Source organism: Ambystoma mexicanum, chromosome 2q (assembly GCF_040938575.1).
Source record: "Ambystoma mexicanum isolate Mex_15411 chromosome 2q, UKY_AmexF1_1, whole genome shotgun sequence".
Lineage (NCBI taxonomy): Eukaryota > Metazoa > Chordata > Amphibia > Caudata > Ambystomatidae > Ambystoma > Ambystoma mexicanum.
Genome location: NC_090924.1, coordinates 778,644,610 through 778,663,946, shown reverse-complemented (window position 1 = coordinate 778,663,946; position 19,337 = coordinate 778,644,610). Strand labels below are relative to the sequence as shown.

Here is a 19,337-nt window from a genome sequence, read left to right as displayed (position 1 = left end):
TTCCAAGCACCCATAATAGCAAAAGTAGGAAGTTGATTGAACCTTAACAGCGTAATAAAAGGTCTAATATCCTGATTTTGCTAATTATTTATATCTGTGCAGGTCGTGTTAACGGGGATGGCCTGTCTTGCGAATTCCACATACTTACATTTTTTGAAAGGTAAATCAAGCTTTCATTGCTATCCCAAGTGGCTGCTTTACTTTTTATTTCTTTAAATATGCTAGCCAGTTTATCTTCAATTTCACATGTGGATCCTATATTTGTGAGGAAGCTGTTAAGAATACAATCCTGAATGTCCTCACAATTTCTCCATCTTAATCCTTCAAAAGATGAAATACTCTTGTTTTTCTCCTCTTACCCTTCCCACTAGCCCTTACTGGTTTTCCCTTTCCTCTGACTTGCCTCCCCTTTTCTTCTTTTGCTTGGAACCTTGGAGTAATTTTTGACTCATCTATGTCCTTCCTTTTATTCATTTCTAATGCTGCACACACCTGTCATTTTTACTAGGTAAATATCTGTCTAACTCAATACTTTCTCTCATTTCAGCTAAGCTCCTTATATTTCCCATTATCTTTTTTCAACTTGACTACTGTTCCTCTCTCCAGGTTGGCCTCCCGCAGTCTCATCTCACTCCTCTGAAATCTGTTTTCAATTCTGCTGTTCATCGTCTCCTCCAATTACCTCCTCGATCGTCAATACTTCCTTTTCTTCTTTCTATCTCTCGTTTACATTTTTGACTTATGCCGATCCTTTCACTTTCTCTGTATTCTCTTTAAATCTCTTCATGGTCTTGCCCCTTCCTCCCGCTCATCTTACTCTCATTCTACTTTGCTTCTCGTAGTTTCTGCTCTCTGTTTGAATTTCTCCTCACTGTTCCAAAACCCTCCTGCGTGGCTTCCTGATTCCGTTCTTTTGTCCTTCTTGCACCTAAGCTCTGGAATTCCCTACCGTTGTCAGTCAGAGATTCTCTATCTATCCGCATCTTTCATATTCGGCTTAAAGCCCACCTTCTAACTACCCTTTCTACTTAAAAAACCCTTCTGTGATTCAATTTTGCCCATTTACATTTAATATTGTCTTTTCCAACGTACAGTGCTTTGGCAAAAGAGCTTTATTAATACCAACAAAATACAACTATGCAACTATCAGATTTTAGCTGTTCATAGGTGAACCTTTAAAAGATATTCTAATTCCCAGTGATCTCCAAGGATGTCCCCCAATTGTGTCATTAATGAGCTACTGCACAGGGCAAGCTTAACACTTCTCTGTAACATTTGTAATTTTATGGAAGTCTAAAACTTCAGAATACTCACCACCACATGTGACCCATTTTTTAATACAAAAATTGCAGCCCACAGGAAAAAAATATTACATTTTCATTTTTGAATTTGCATTAATATATAGACATCGCAAATTTCGAACAATAAATCTAGATGCATAGTTTTAATATTAACCCCTATTTAATATTAAATAAATAATGGTCCTAAATGGGTAATACCACTTGTCTGAATGGTTACCCTAGGGGTAGATGAGATATAATGGCTGCAGCATGTTTCCAGCTTTTAAATCAGAAGATGAGGGGAACCAGGAAACCGGAATTGTAATCTTGACTTTTTGTAAATCACTTTATTTGTCTGTACCTCATTTCACTTTTCTGCAAAATTGTGTAGTGCACAGAAATAGGAAGTAGGCAGCATTGTGCTGCCTAAATAACAGCATATTTAAATGTACACATCTAGTCTGCCATTCTCTCCATTCACAAAATGCAATAGGATGATCATATGCTATTGCAACATTACATCATTACAAGGAAAGCTAACTGTAGAAATGTTTTTATTTTGTATGCCAGTGTGCTATTAAATATAGATCTATATACATTGAAGGGCAGCACACCCGTGTCTCTATGCAATAGGACAATATTCCAGGGTTTGCATAATTTTTGTTTTCTAGTAGTTTGTTGCATTTAGTTTTCCCCAAAACATTTCCCAAAGGATATCATTGTTCATTGGCAGCCTCCTGCTTAAGGACCTAAAACAAAAATGCTAATTCTTGTTATTTTAATGTGACTATTTCCCCCATAGACACATAGACACATAACAAACAGAAATGCAGATCTTTGGAAACGTTTCCAAAAAAGTAAATATGATAAGGAATGAAAATTAAAAAGGAATATGTTAAATGCTGGAATAAGAAAAAAATACAAACAATTGTGAAGATATTTGTGTACAAATACAATCAAGAAGATGGAAAAAAGAGTTTTCAGGAAATGAAAATTGGTAGGAAATCATCCAAGTGACTAAGAATAGGAATCCCAAAATAGTTGGGTAGCATCTTAATAATGGACTAGGATTCATTAATTAAATTGAAACATCACATGGTCCTGATCAAGAACGGAACACTTATTTGAACAATTTGTATAAAGCTCAAATGTATCCAAAATTAATAATTCAATATCCTTATAAATATAAGGAGTTATTTATAAAAAATACAAATTTGACAGCGTATCATGTACATCATGTCAAGAGTGGTTGGGACCTTATGAATTATCTACTGTCTTGTTAAAAGAAATCCAAATTGTTTAGGTATTGGTTTGACACTTGTTTACAGCATGTACTTCACACAAAAATCAATTCTGAACCGTTTGAAGGGGAGCACAGTTGTTGCCATTCATAAGTTAGGGGCTAAATCAAATCCAGCTATAAAAGTATGATAAGCCTGTAATATACCACAGTCAATCGTTTTTTTTCAAAACATGTATTATGATTCAATTTCTGTGGTAGATACTAATAATCTTATTCTCTTTAAAAAACAAGCTTTGTGAAGAATGTGCAACTGTGGGTGATTTACTAGCTATTGATCACTTCATCCTCAAATAGCTCAAAAAAGAAAATGTCATTGTATTGTGGATTCAGACATTTATAAAATGTGTTGAATAAAATGGAAAGGGATACTCACTGGCAACAAGTAATGAATTGAGGAATGTCCCAAAGTGTATTATTATTAATAATAGCAGTTCTTAGTACACCCTGGTCTATGATAAGGTATATTATCTACTCTGTAATATAATTATATACATCAAATGTGGGCGAGATGATGGCAAATAATACAAAATGACCCCCCTCCAAATAAATAAGTAGCTTTTACATTTCTTATAAGTCATTTGGAAATGATACATTGATATTTGATTTAACACCAATAGGATTCAAATATGCCTGAATGAACTCCATTGTAAAAAAGAAAACAAAGTTCTGTGGATAGTGATTTATCAATCGATTGAGGTAGTACCTGAGAATAAATATCTGGAAGTAAAAATCGTTGGAAATTTATACTGGAAACCCCAGAACAATGTGAGAAAAATAAGGCTATTTACTTTAAGAGATAATGAAATTTGAAGACAAATTGTGGCTCAAAATCTTGAAAACTTGTAAATAAATCGTATAAACAAAATTGCTACTCTACTTCCTAAGCCAATAAAGGCCTGTAACCGTTACCAATATATATAGTGCTTCTTTGCTTCCCGAAGCTCGGTTCTCACCTCATTTTATGATGCTTTCCTTTCACAGGAGTGAGTAATGCTGAGGTTCGGCATCCTGGGAAGTCGCCAAACTTTAGTATGAACTGGATTGTGGGTAACCCTGACGTCGAGGTGATCAATGCGACAACAGGAAAGAAGAACTGCGGGAGCTCCTCCAGGCTTTGTAAATATCTGCTCTACATTCGGTGGGCAAAGCTTTATGAAAAGGTATGGGATGCTCTTCATCATATAACACTCTCAGTTGAAACAGTCAACTGATCACTGACTCTGGCGTACATGAGTGGTGACTTTTCATCAAAATCATAGGGATACGGAATGTGATATCACATGACCAATGAGCTCCTTACGCAGTGACATCACAGAAAGACACACCCAATTTACTTTGATCCTTTTGACTGCAAATTGTTTTTTACAATTTCATTCCTTATATCTCATAGATGCAGCATTCATAACAAATACAAATATCTTACTAATAAACATATCAGAAGTTGATGTTATGTTTTATTTAAACATATCATTGGTCAAATTAGTTAAAAACAGTGAAAATGTAGGATTAAGCTTTGGGGGAGTGTCTTGCGCCCTAGGTCAGTCCATTCAATGCAAAGAATACTTCAAACAGACGTGGCAAATGTTCAAATCATGTTAGATATGAATATTGTTTATTCTCCAAAAAGAAAAACAGCCGACAGGTGTTTCGACCCCTGGTCGTTGTCAAGGCTGTAAACATCATGTGTGAAACATAACACCATTGGTGACATTTTACATAACAGTAAAATTATCATTAGATCATAGAATTATACATGTTGCAAAAAACATGAAAAAAAGAGATAAGTCATTTAATATTTCATCATGTACCAGGTCAGGATTTGATGGTTGGAGTTAGAGCAGGATGAGAATTCAATGCCAAAATAGTAGAAAGAAAAATATAGAGTTGCCATAAGCAAATTGACAATTGTTATCCTCCCATTGTAATCAATATGTACTAATATGTGGTCTTGAAAATTCTCCCTTGATACATGAACACCCAACTTTTGAGGGGTTTGTAAGATATTCCATCAATCCGTACCCGATATGACCAAAATATAACAAGGATTTGGAAATCAAAATTGTGTATCCTGTGTGTACTGAAATAATTAGAATGAAACCAACTCACCCTAAAGTTAGATCCAATGTCATTAAAGAATAATGGTTGTAATTTTCTCTTGAAACCTCTTAAACATCGAACATATTTCCAGAAGAAATGATTATTGGTACTTCTACAGTAAAGAAACATATATATGTCAATCTATAATGGACTGTTTAATGGCATGGACTGTAAAGTTGTCATACCTTAGTTGTCTTACCTTATTATAAAATAGTGGATTACAAGAAAACTGAGTTTCAATGGACAATTTCTGGCATGAATGGCGTGAAATGGCCTGTGAAAAATATATATATTTATGAATAGTCAAATTGATATGGCCCTTTGAGTTAAGTCAAAAACCAGAAAGGTACTTTATTTCTAATGTGCGTGTGCACAATGCCCCATTTAGCAAAAATGTGTATTGTGCCCTTTGTGAGTACTACCTAATTTGTAAGGTTTTGAACTCTAGATAAATGAGAGATAACATTAAGAATAATAGATTGAAATGTTTGTGACCCCATTATATCCATAGACTGCACCTTGTTCCCCCAAAGGGACCCATTAATTAGGAAAGAACCAATTAGAATATTAAATTCACAAAATTCTCTACCTTCATCATGGGGTAAATCCCATGTAGCAGTTCTTTGCTGCTCCTTTAGCAATATTTTTGGCCGCGATCGCGGCAAAATCGCCATAAAAAATGGCGCCCGTAACGTGATGACGTCACGTGTGTGCGTAACACGTGACGTCATCAATATAAACATAATGATGCGCATCCGAGCGCAAAACATATATTGTTGGCATCGAACCCATTCTGTATGAAGATTAAGGTATCCCTAAAATGAAGTGCTTAGATGCGCCAAAGCTGATGATACAAATTATTTTCGAAATGAAAGAATACATTTGTCCACACTGAACTTGATTGACCCGTGACTCTCGTGTTCATACTAAAGATTATTTTGTAATTTATGTCAAAAGACTTGTCTTAAACCAAAAGCACGATAAGCAACATCAATATGAATTATTAGTGTGAAATGTATGTTGTACCCTATATAAGGGATGCATGTCAGTTACATACATGAATCACCAAAAACATTTCGGGAATTTTCATGTGAGTTATGTGTTGGTGACTCTATGGCATAGTTAGTAGTTGCCAATACAGTATGAGATGCACAGCATGAAATTAGTTCTCTACCTGATGATCTATATCTAATGGATGTGTATACCATTATTGGTGAATGATAACAATGATTCCCTTGGTGGCTTCCACTCGCCCATGCATTGTTTAATATCGGGTTACTGAAGAATCGTACCGCACAGCCAATTCAATTGAATTGTGACCATGAAATGCATGTGTTTCTTTAACCCTATACAGGTTGGTTATGTAACCATCTTTGAGTGGCTGTGCGGTACCATTCTTCAGTAACCCGATATTAAACAATGCATGGGCATAATTTTCCATAGCCTGGCATATAGATTAATGAAATGGTGTGACCCCATTAGTCACATAAACGTTTTATTACATAACGAGTGGAAGCCACCAAGGGTTAACTTTTGCTGGACACTTGAATGTGTATATTTTTCAAATCGTTCCTCTCATTAAGTTTAAATCTTCCAGTTTGGCCAACATTGTCAGCAATTCAGTTTGCTCTCTGATAGGACTATGTTCTGTTTTGTGACAGATAATAAGAGAGCTCAGAAAACGGCCCCAATTAGATGTTTTAATAGAGAGCGTAGCACAAAAATATTTTATGTTAAATTAAGCAACCAACTATACATAAAAACAAAGTAAAAGGGAACAGAAGAGCCAACAGACAGAAATGTGCCAAAAAGAATTAGCGGAGGAGACCTGCATGTCCTACAAGACATAATTTCAAAGAAGGAAGGCAATGCATTATGGGAAATGGCAACACAGGGCTCTCTGTATGAAGGTGACTGCTTTGTTTTCCAGGCCAATATTCTCTCAGAAGGGTGGGTCGATCCCCCTGAACCGCTTTTCAAGGTTATTAATTTGGTTGAAATTCCAAAAGCACATATTCATTACACAGAGCTATAGGAAGTTAGTCTCATGTGAGAGGCAGATGTGCGACTATTTCAGCTGTATACTCTTCTATAAATCCTGACACATTATCCGCCCCCCAACAAGCATCCAGGTTTTCATGGTACTCCAGGTGATCCATCTGTATGGGCCCCCCCCCCAATTTTTTAACTCATTTAAAGGACTTTTGAAGCTTGGGGCTAACTCGGTAAGCTAAAAGTGTGCTGTAATTGTACCCATTAATAAAAATGGAAATAACATTGGCTCACTCATCTTACAGACTGTTGTCACTACTGGGCCCCTCCACATAGTGAATTTGCGTGATTTTCACATATCCAAATTGACCGAGGAAGAAAAGACTGAATGTTATTTGGTTGAAAATAACATTTGGTTTTTCATCCTGCTGCCATTTCAGATACCCCGATCCCACCGACCCCCTTACTTACCCGTCGGCTGCACACTCCAATGTGTGCCGCTCACTCGCCGTGTCTCTGCAACACCAGTTCCCAATCACAGAAGTGATTGAGAACAGGCATTGCAGGGTCCTTTTCTTTCTTTTTTATTTTTTTTTACTTTATGCGAACAGGTGTGTCAGACATGGCTTGGTTGGAGAAGAATTGATGTCACATCGTGTGGCACCTGAGGCCTGTGGAATAGCTTAGGAATTAGGCAAGCATTTGTGTTTATATGAATGCATTAGGAACACACTTTGTCCAGACTGGGACGATACAGCTATTGAAGGCTCCATGCTCTCTTGCTGATGCTGAGAATTTAAGTTTGTTGTGCAGAACCCCTGATTCCGTACAATGTCTATTGGATTCATCCTTTAATATGGAGAGGGACTTAGGAATTAATACAGACAAGTCTTGTTCAATGAGACAATGGAACCTCCTCCCTGTCAACATTAGACTTGCTCATCGGTTATACAGTTCCGGATACAGCTAAAGACCTTCCTCCTCAAGGAATGGCTCCTCCCGATCAACTAGGTCCACACACCCTGCACTCCCCATCCTACCTGAGACTCGGTGAACTGTTCCCTACTGTCTACTCCCCTGTTTGCTTGCACATCTCTTGCTGGCTTCCAATTGCCCACCCTCGCCCTCCCCTGTTTGCTCCATGCTCCATTTTTCTCTGCTTCCCACACTGTGTTCCTCCCCCTATGATTTTAAAGCACTCTGTTGCTTCCCGAATCTAGGTCTGTGCTCAATAAATACCTTATTAATAATAATAATAAGAAGAATAATAGTAATAAGTGTGGCAAACGCATGCTCTTAGCATACTTTTTCCATAAAGGAGTAGAAACTTGACTAGACAAATCAATTTAATTAGTTGAAGATTCGATTTGCTGCCAAAATGTCTTTAGTGCCCATCTGAATAACCAATCAATTTGAATGAAAGAATCAAATGGTGCAATCCTTAGGTTTGGTAAATACTTTAGGAAGCACCCAGTGAATGCAATGTTAAAACTATATAGAATCCTGGCTGTGGGATTATATGGTGCAGATATTTGGGGATATGTGCTAATATACTCTAGAGGGCGGAAATCTGATAAGTCAGTAGGCTGGGGCCCTCCTTAGATATATATATATAGTAAAGTGAGGCTTCCATACTTAAGTTGTACAAGTAGATGCTCCTCCGTCCTCCTATGGATAATAGTTTAGGTGAAGGAAAAGACCATACTGTCTAGAAAATTATGTCTGATTCTACCCGGCATCTAAATTCGCCTTTTTTGTATACATTCACAAATCATTTACAGAAAATTGATCTGGACACCTAGCTTGCCATGCCTAATATGATGGCAAAAATAATAATAAGAAATTAAAATGTGCCCTGATCCAGTTTTATGAGCAGGAAAGGGGGATGCTGCAGTTCAATGTATTATTGCTTTTAGCAATGGTAGCAAGAATATTGCCAGCGGCTGCATTTTAATACGCTGTTTGTCCATCATCTGGCAAGGACCTACAACCATAATGAACTTCTACTTATTCTGGGAACGTTTTGTGATTCCACTTAGAAAGTGCATTGCACCCTTGTTAAAAGGCAGACACTTTGTAGAATGCAAACCCTTTTGTTTCTTTTGCTGATAGAGAATATGGTTGTGAATTCGGCCATTCAAACGTACACCCATAAAGCACAGTAGTTGGGCGGTATTCCGGTGGTAAATCTGCTGCAAAACCACACAACTGAATGACTGTTACCACCACTTAGTCTTGCGGAATTACCGCTGGATTACAAGTGGCGGTGTAAGTCCCCATTTTTATGAGTCCGTAGGACTCTATGGGGCTTTTTTGGTTGAATTACTGCTGTAGTAATGCCACTGTGCTAATGCCACCACTTTAGTACATTTGGAGGATTTACCTCCAGCGTGAGGCTGGAGGTAAATCCTCAATTCCAGGGCCAAACTTGCAATATGGCAGAGCGGGAATAATGGCGGTAATTCCGTTACCGCCAATTGTTTCCCACTCAGCCATACTTGTAATAAGGCCCATAGTACTTTCCATATATATAAAGGTTTCATATTCAGTGTAATGGAGTGAGGGAACTCTTGGCATTTGTTTATACATTAACTGTGTTTTAGATAGACATTCTATAAGGTGGTGCTTCAGCACCACCCATAAACCAAAGCTATTGCATTGAAGTACAGCTAGCAGAGAGATGGCATGTGCGGTGGGCCACACATCTTATAGGTGTTGCTTGGTTATTTACCCAACCATTCACTGCCCGTGGTCATACTAATTCCTGTAGCCAATTGCATTAAATCAGCATCTTGACGTCACTTTAACTAAAGTACTTTTCATTGAATTGCAAGGGTTTTGTTGCAGTAAACGTTTTCACTCTAATTGTCCCTTAACTAAAGGTTTTTCACGGAGATGTAAGGGTTTCGTTATGCTATACCTCCCATCACCTGTAATTCTATGTTCATTTTCTTTTGATAATATAACTGATGTCATATCCTTTGATTTCAATATGTGCTCTAAAACTATGCAACATGGGGTTTATCAAGTATTCCATATGTTGTGTCCACTAATGGTGTACTGGGATGCGAAAGAGGGGTGTGGAGTAATGCAACGGGTTACTACTGGGGTGTGGAGCAGGGAGGTGAGGTAATGCAACTCATTACTAATGAGGTATTGGGATGAGCACAAGTGAGGTGGGGTAATAGAGGAGTGGGAAGAGGAAGAGAGAGGTGGGATAATGGGGGCTAGTACAAGGAAAGGTTAGGTCGTGGTAATGAAATAGTAATGCAACAAATTACTAATGGGGTTCTGAGATGAAGAAGAGGGATGCATGGTAATCGCACAGATTACTTTTGGAGATCTTCGATGAGGAATAGACGGGCAAGGTGATGCAATGGGTTACTAATAGGGTACTAGAAAGAGGAAGAATGTTGCAGGTGCAATGGAGTAGTAAGATGAGTAAGGGAGAGGTGGGGTAACAGGGTATTTTAACGAGTATGATGGTTGTGGCGGTAACGCAATGGATTTTTAATGGGTTACTTAGATGAGGAAGAGGAAAGTTCCGTAATGCAACAGATTACTAATGGGTATTGGGATTGGAAATAGGGAGCCAGGGTAATGCAATGGATTACAAATGGGGTATCAGGACGAGTAACAGGGAGGAAGGGTAATGCAATAGATTAGTAATTGGGTACTGGGGCGAGGCGGCAGGGGCAGGTAATGGGCTACTGGTGCAAGAAAGAGAGAGGTGGTGATAACTTAACAGTTTACTAATAGGGTACTCGGATGAGGAAGAAGGAGGTGGAGTTAATGATGTAATTGGATTAGGAAGTGAGAGTTGGGGGTAATGGAGTATTAGGGTGAGGGATGAGAAAGAGGGAGTTGGGGCCATGTAACGATATCTCATGCGATGCTGGGATGAGGGAGGTGGAAGTAATATAATGGATTATTAATGGGCTACCGGGACGCAGAATGTAGAGGTGGGGGTAATGCAACAGATTACTATTGGGGTAATGGGATAAGGAAGAGGGAGGTGGGGGTAATGCAACAGATTACTATTGGGGTATTGGGATAAGGAAGAGGGAGGTGGGGGTAATGCAACAGATTACTATTGGGGTAATGGGATAAGGAAGAGGGAGGTGGGCCAATACAACAGATTACTATTGGGGTATTGGGATAAGGAAGATGGAGGTAGGGCAATGCAACAGATTACTATTGGGGTATTGGGACGAGGGAAAGAGAGGTGGGGCTTGTTCCTTATTTTGCTTTATCTCATTTATGAACAACACTTCTGGTCAGAGAGCACAGCAAGTAGAGCATTTGCTTTCATATATGTGCAGAACCTGCCGACCCAGGTTCGAATCCCGGCAGGGTCAAACTCAGACTTTCATCCTTCCTGGGTTGATAAATGAGCACCACACAATGTTGGTAAAAATAAGCAGCACTCCCTGAGGGTTTGTAGCGCTATATAAATGAGAATTATTATTATTATGATTATTACTTTCCCCAGTTAGACCTACAGATTCATCAGGACATGGCATGGCAGAGTAGTTACAATTTTATTACCTTTAGGAAGGATTTGAAAACCTTCCTATTTCCGTAATTTCCCTCTTTAATCATGGCAAATATCACCTTGATTCAGTAGTAGTGCTTCAATGCGTGTCGGCGGTTAGCGCTTTACAAGGGACCATAGACCATGGCATGGGTTTCCGGTTCCAGAGACGTGCTTTCAGTTCATGCTCACTGTTCTTTGACAACATAATCATACCTAAGTTTATTTTGAACCAAATGTAAGTAAATGTGGCCATTGTACTAAATGTGGCCATTTTATTTCAATGTCAGTCTTGTATCGTGTTCGAGCAAACGTCTACGTGTATGTGTTCCCCAAAGCAACACAATCAACTCTGTCCCATAAATGCTCTGAAAACGGCCCTGTGTAATTATTTAATGTCCGTCATCGATATCCATTGCGTAATCCTTATTGTCCCCTCCTCTGTCTAGTGTCCATTCTACATTGGACGCAGTCCTCTTTCTCCTCCGGCTTCTCAGACCTCTGGCCCTTTATCTCACCGCGTTGATTGCTCGTGATTTTATTAGGTAAATTAGTCGCTCAAAACAGTCCCTTTTGTTTCCCTTTGACAATCTCGAAAGGAGCAGTGCTTGCATTTAATAAGCCTTGAATGTAAAGCCGCTGGAAGCCCTGCATTAAACTGAGCAATAAATAACTTCTGCTTCTCCATGCCGGAATACGCACTCTACCTCAGCTCGGGTAGTTGCAAACAAGTATTCCAACACCAGAATTTAACAACCTTCCCCTGCTTTATTTATGAGCGTTTTTAGAGCTTTCTATTAGACACTCCTCAGTGAAAGAGCTAATTGAATTTCTGCATAGATTTTTTTTTGTCATCCTTCGCAATGAGCACAGATATTAACACCAATATTGACTAAGCCATTTCTTTTTATGGCGGTAAATGGGATTTATTGATGCATTATTTGGCTTTTTAAATCTGTCTGGTCAGGCATCGACTATAACCGCCACCAAGGCAGCAAGCTCCTCATGAATGTAATAAAGGGGAAGCTGGTGCTTTTCCTGGAGCTGTGCTGGCGCTGCTTTAGTGGTCATGGTCATTTACATTTTGAAGCTTCATTTTATTTGCAAAACTATTGCAACATTGTTCTTTTTTAGGCAATTGTATCCTGTTTAATACGTTGGACTTAATGCATGACATCATGCTGGAAGTTCACTGGAAAATTAGTTTGGGTGCTAGTAGCAATTTTAATACAGCAGAAGCCGCTTTGACTAAAGTGTAGCTCTGCACAAACAACGCAGAGGGCGTGATTCATGGTGACTTTTAACACAGTGCAAACTGACTTTGCATTATTGCAAAGTGACTTCGCACTGCCAAAAAACACTGATTCAAAGAGCAGTGCAAATGGCATTTTTGCAGTGCAAAGTGACTTTGCACTACTTTTGTGTCAGTGCAAAGTCACTTTGCAGTGCAAAAATACACTTTGCACCGCGCTGTGAATCAGGGTGTTTGTTGGCAGTGCAAAGTGACTGTGCGCCACGCTAAAAATTCCATTACTCGGGCCCAATGTGCCATTTTCTGTGCAAGGGGCGCTAGTTGGTATCACAAAAGAGGCCCCCTGTCCTTTTCTGTAAACTGTGTGTGCTGCTAATGCATTTGAAATAGAAATTAGGAAATGCCTATTCCCTCCCTGTGTGAAGGATTTGCACATGGGCAATACGAGCCTGGCGGTGTGCTCTGTATTTATTATACCGCGGTGGTGTGCACACCCAGAGTGCACCCACTGACTGCCCTGAAGGAGAGCAGTGGGACCCTTTGGGAGAGCTAAAATGGGGTATACATTGGCCCTCTTCCAAAGTGACGTGGTTGCAAGTAAGGCAGGGTCCACCCACACTAGCAATAACAGCACCACACTTGCGTGTTGTCAGGGTTAGAACAGGTCCACAACTGGCACCCATTGACAGAGAGGTTGGTGCAGGTTTTGAAAGTGAGAATATTTATTTTCAGTAATGGGTCACAAGGTCACAGTGTGTGCCTGACACTGCCTTTATGTACTAGAGCACAATGGGTCATCGACGATCTTCCACTTTGTCTGTGGACTTGTGCTTTGCAGGAGCTGGGATGCATAAAATTTGAGCTACGGAAAGGGTGATTGTTTGCAGTACCAGGGTTTAGTAAAAGTGTTTGTTTTATGTACGTGTGCTTAATCTTCTGACTTGCATATTGCAGACTGTGTGTGTGTGTGTGTGTGTGTGTGTATACACGTGCATATGTATGTCACCGTTTGTGTGTGTTGGTGGAGTCTATTTGATGAATTGACTGAGGTATGCAATACAAATTGCACATAGGATATATTATTTTAATATGGTGCATAGTGTGTGAGTTAAGTGGGTAGTTGTCAGGGCATGTGCTTGCTTGTCTATGTCTCCTGGAGATCTATGAATGCATAAACCACAGAGTGTGCATGTGTTATAGGCTTAGAATGGCTTGGTACGCATGCTTGTGTTGTGTGCCATTGGCGGGAGAGTGTGGAAGCCGATATTAGTTGGTGGTTGTGTGTCTATGTGTCTTTTATGTATGAACACTTCTGAGCACTGGTTGAGATATTCATGGCAAAGTATTCAGAGCATGTGGATGTGGAGTTGGTGCACGTGTGAAGGGTAAGATAGCATTAATGTATTTAGTGGCAACATGGCTTACACTATGCATGTATTTGATGGGTGGTATGGCATAGGTGGCATGGTGGAAGCCTCTCTGTGGATATGAAGTGTTTGTGTAAAGAAGGGAGTTGTTTATGGCATAATATCTGTTTGGTGTGCTTCAGTTGGTGTGAGAAAAGACAGGTGAAAAATCAACTCTAACATCTACCTAATTGCCAGAATCTTGCAAACGCCTCAGTGGTGACTTACAGATGAATACACACGCATAGGGATGTTAGTAAATGACCAGGGGGTGATGGGTGTTATTGAAGTATTTAGAGTGATGACAAAACCGAGTAAGAGATGTCAGGCATGGGGCAGGGTTGCAGGTATGGATTTCAGTGAGTGCAGCAGTGGAGGTTGGGACGTATTTACGGGGGAGTTCCAATGTCGGAGAGAGTGGGTTCTCTTTCGAGGTGGAGGAGGTGGAGTTGGAGGCGTCCCAATTTGAACATGGTGGTGGTGTTTTCAATGTCAGACAGAAGGGTGTTCAGTGAACTGGGGCAACCAGGGAAACGGACCAGAAGCAAGAGGGCACATATGGTGGGCACGGAACAGAGATAGGAAATAGCGTAGCAGACCTCAAGGGTCAAGAAGGAGAGTAGCAGGAGATAGAGGATGCAAAGCAAGGGGGATCAAGACCAGGTGTATACTTGAATATGAGGATATAAAGTATGTAGAGAGTCGGGCCGTGCATGCAGTGCCATCGAACATGGAGGCAGTGGGGAGAGGTGGAGGGGATGGAGGGAATATTAGAGGGGATTCATGTGACAATGTTGAGCACTTTGAAAAGGGAGACAAAGGATTAGGCAGGGAGGCCCAGGAGAGACATGAGCATTAAGCAAGACAAGTAAGGGCCAGCATGGACATAAGCATTTTGGCAGAGGGAGGATGGTGCAGATCTTACAAATTATACAGTAATTGATCTTGACCACAACAGCTGTGGATGTGATGGATTTCCAGAGATTAATATCGCTGTCAAGGGGGATCCACGTTTTATTTTGGAGAAAAAGAGGAGCATTGAAGGGTGGATGATAGATGACCTCTGTTTTGAGGAGTTGACATGAGTCAGGGAAGAGTCATCCAATATAAAATGAAAGGGAGGCTGTTAGAGATCCTTGGAGATGGGTCATGGCAAAGGAGGGGAAGAAGAAGATATATTTGAGCATCATTCGCAAAGAGGCCATAGGCAAACCTGATTAAGGGGATACATTCAACAAGGAAGTGTGAGAGAAGAGAAGAGAAGAGAAGAGAAGAGAAGAGAAGAGAAGAGAAGAGAACAGAACAGAACAGAACAGAACAGGGCATATGACGGAGCACAGAGGGTTCCCTTCTGGGAGGGCTGAAGGGTTAGAAGCGTTCATGTACCAATAGATAAAGCAGGGACCATTGGAGAGGTTGGAATCAGTCCAGGACAGAGTGTTGCCAAGAAAGCCAAAGTTAGGCAGGAATAGCATGAGAGAGGGGTGTTCCTATTTACCAAAGGCAACAGATATATAAAGGAGGAGGAGCATGATGGTTTCAATATAAGGATATATTAATACAATTACAGGTATGCTGTGTTATGTTATGTTAGCAGTTTTATGAAGCGCACATTAACCGAAGTATCTTTGCACTCAGAGTGACTAACAAGAACTAACCGAATGCTCACTTAACTAGAAAAATACGGTTCTCAGTCACCCTTAAAGATGAAGGCAGAGCATTCCATAATTTTGCATCAGCAACTGAAAATGCAGCACTGCCCTTTCTAGATAAATGATAGCGGGGTACCTGAATGAAGAAGCCATCCTGGGAATGAAGAAAATGTCCAGTAATATACAGAAATAATTTTGTCCGCACCCTCACCATAAAAGGCACGCTGAACAGTACAAAAAGCTTTACATTCGATCCACTTGACCACCGGAGGCCAGCGTAGATGTTGTAGAACAGGCGAGATATGGACTCCATAGTGGATACACTTAGCAACTCTAGTCCCCGAATTCTGAAAAAGTTGGAGATGACGGATGAGATATTGAGGTTGGGATACATACAAAGAATTACAATGGTCCATATGACTTTGTACCAAAGAAACCACAACCAGAGCATGAAGTGATAGAGGAAGAAACAGAAGAACCTTCCAAAGGATCTTAAGATGGAAATGCACTGACCAACATGTAGTGCTGACCTGAGCTTCCATGGAGACAGAAGAAGAGACCTTTACACCAATATCCTTGACCACAGAAACAGGAGAATGAAGACCAACTAAAGGCTGAATATATAGGTTGAATAAACTAGTCAACAAGGCAGAACCCTGAGGAACACTAAAGGAAAGGGAAGTAGAATCAGAACAATCTGATGAAAGAGAAAGAATGTGACTTCTATCCAATAGAAAAGAGGCGAACTAAGACAGGACACAGCCTGAAAGACTGGCTGCAGACAAATGCTCAAGCAGGATGGAGTGATCGACCATATCGAAGGTGGCTGAAAGAGCTAAAAATATCAGAGCACCCACTCCACCCTGATTGGACCTCCAAGCCAAGTCGTATGAGAATTGTACTGTGCATCAGTTTCAATTTATGTAAGATTAACATAGAAAGGCATAGAAATGGCAAACTACATCCTAGCTCAAATACATTACACATTAAAATAGTAATCATGCATGCAGATTAAACCATTGCATTTGACATGTCATGGGGACAACATGTTTAGCTATAACATTACCATCCACAATAGCATTATTAAGGTGCAGGTACAAACATTGCAGTATAAAGTGTCGATAGAACAATATCATTTACTGAGAGTGACCCCACCCCTCTGTTTCATTATTCTAAAAATATCAAAAATATTTGCATATGTGAAACCTTTCTAACTCCAAGCGTCCCACCTCTGTCATACATATAAGACCTATATGGATACCCTTTTCACTCATTCTGAGAAATACAATGCACTGCATCAGCATAAATTACATTTCAAAAAGCAGTTATTTGCTGATTTATTATTTAACAGCTAGTAACCCTCAGCTTAAACCCCGACAAATATCAGTGCCCAGTCATGTCACAAAAATAACCTTTAACTGATCAGAATGTTCATATACATTTTGTCCCTCATGAGGATACATACATGAGTTAGTTTCTTGCTTTTTCTCTATAAATGCCTCAGAAAAGTTAACATTGGTGTTGGTATTTGCTGGTTTACTGCTATTGCACAAAATAGCTACTGACCAATCATATGAATAAATATTATCCTGCAAGTATATCTCACTGAAATTAAAATATCATATGTTATATAGCGCTTCATGTCAAATTTCTCATCCCTTCCACGCACTGTACTGATAGCTGATAATATTACCAGATTATGTCACTGGGATGAAAGCTTATTCTGGATAGGGACAAGGGCGGCTATGCAATATACCCAAATTTATGCTACAACGTGTCTCAGAGATGTGTCCACCATAAAGGTTATACAGACAAAGGAAGTTAGACAGTATGGGCCTCATTACGACCTTGGTGGAACGGGTTAAACGCCGCCGTAAAAGGCTGCGGCGCCGTTCAACCCGTTCCGCCACATTACGAGGTCACCTCGCGAGACACGTTAAGCACGCCTGGGAAAACCAGGCGTGCATACCGGGTCCCGCGAGGGGAAGAGGGAGCAAACAACGGGCCATCTCGTAATGGCCCGTTGTTTACTCCCTCTCCCATTCCCATTCAGCCCTATTGGGGCTGAAATGGGAATGGGGATGAACCGTGTCCGTGTCCTCGAGGGAGGAATTACCGGGCCATCCGAACTCGGAATGGTCCGGTAAGTCCTCATTCCGAGGACACGGACACGGATGCGGATTTTCCGGCAGCCATGCCGCCAATAGCGGCATGGCTACCGGCATACCTCGTATTGAGGCCCTATATGTCCTTCCCCATAGGTAGCATTGACAGGCTATATTGCTTAGGGCGGTCACAATGCTGTACTTACTAAAATAAAAGGTTTGCACATTCATGTCTATATGTAAATAGCAATTTTTACTAAATGCACAGTAAACACTAAGAACACTAACAACCCATCATGGCAAGGGGAATTACAGTAACAATAAAATGCAAAAAACACTAGTGGCACAATGGATAGCCGAGAATTGCAATCCATGAGGGATATCAAAACCAGTCTACTATTTGGAAAAGCATAAATAGTGTTAAATAATCTATGGGGGCCATTATGAATGCAGCAGTAAGGTTTATGGCACCGGTAGGGATGCCGGTGCTGTTAACCACTTACCGCCACATTCCGAGGTCCCTTAACGGGTCCCACTAAGGCCGGCTGGTAAAACCAGCCATCCTTAGCAGGAGCCGCTAAGAGACCAGGGAGCCAATAACGGGCCCGTAATTTACGGGCCCGTTATTAGCTCCCTCCCCATTCCCATTGAGCCCTATGGGGGCTCGAATGGGGAAGGGTTTTTTGAATGGGGACTTACCGGGTCCTCCAAGGTTGGAATGACCGGTAAGTCCCCATTCAGAGAACCTGGACCCGGACACGACTTTGGAGGCATCCATTGTGCTAACAGCACCATGGCTGCCTCCAAACTCGTAATGACCCCCTATCTCTTGGATCAAGGAAGTGAAAAAAAGACTTCCCAGTCCCTATCACCTAAGATAAATATAGTTTTAACTGTACTTAGGGCACCTGCGACCACACCTATTCCACCAGCTCAACACTTAGGGCCTGATTTATGGAATCGACTGCGTGCCATTTTTACGTACTTTGTGGGAACTTAGCGCTGTCTCGGCACGTCTCTGCACGTGGCTGAGTGGCTTGCGCAAGACACCATACAGAGCATGTGCGTGGCTTGAGCAGAGGGCAGGGATGGGTGTGGAACTCGTAAAATGAGGAAGAATAGCCCTGCTTGTGAGGGACCCAACGCACTGTTTTGAGGGTGTATGTATTCACGGCCAGAGAGCATGCAAAGGTAGCTGTTTCTGCTTTGTGTGGGGGTGTGTCGGGTGCATTCCGGCCGCGACTTGCGTATACGGTTACTTTGCATCAACAATTCCATGAATACACAGTACATGCAGATGAACTTCTGCACGCAGGCTTGTGCAGAGTTATTTTCAGCATTCATGCTTTGCGGGATCAATGTACACTTTTCCATGAATCAGGCCCTTAGTCTTATGGTTGCTTTACAGCATCAAGCTAATCTTCATGGTGCTTGCACAGGTTCAAGCTGTGGCCCTATGTCTTTGAGTTGGCTCAAAGCTACTTAACTAACTTGACAGTGTCTTTTAGATGGATCGGTTTCAATCAGTTGTTTCATGGTGCAAAGTGGGATTTGATCAGGTTACTTTAGGTCTGCAAGATGGCTTGACCTGGGCTCTGTCACATGGGTGATGTCCTCAAAGTGATTGGCTCAACTCGGTTGATTGGTTGGCTTAATACAACAAGAGAGAAGGGGTGTTCAAGTGCACACCTGCGTTCAATACCATTGAATTTATAC

At 40.7% G+C, this 19,337-nt stretch overlaps 1 protein-coding gene across 1 annotated transcript in view; it reads left to right on the top strand.

Annotated features, from left to right (window-relative positions):
- ADARB2 (adenosine deaminase RNA specific B2 (inactive)) overlaps nucleotides 1-19,337 on the top strand; it is a 1,587,200-nt gene that overhangs the window by 1,560,903 nt on the left and 6,960 nt on the right. The window contains exon 9 of the mRNA XM_069648017.1: nucleotides 3,565-3,743. Within this exon, the coding sequence (XP_069504118.1) occupies nucleotides 3,565-3,743 (179 nt within the window). The remainder of the gene's footprint in view (nucleotides 1-3,564; nucleotides 3,744-19,337) is intronic.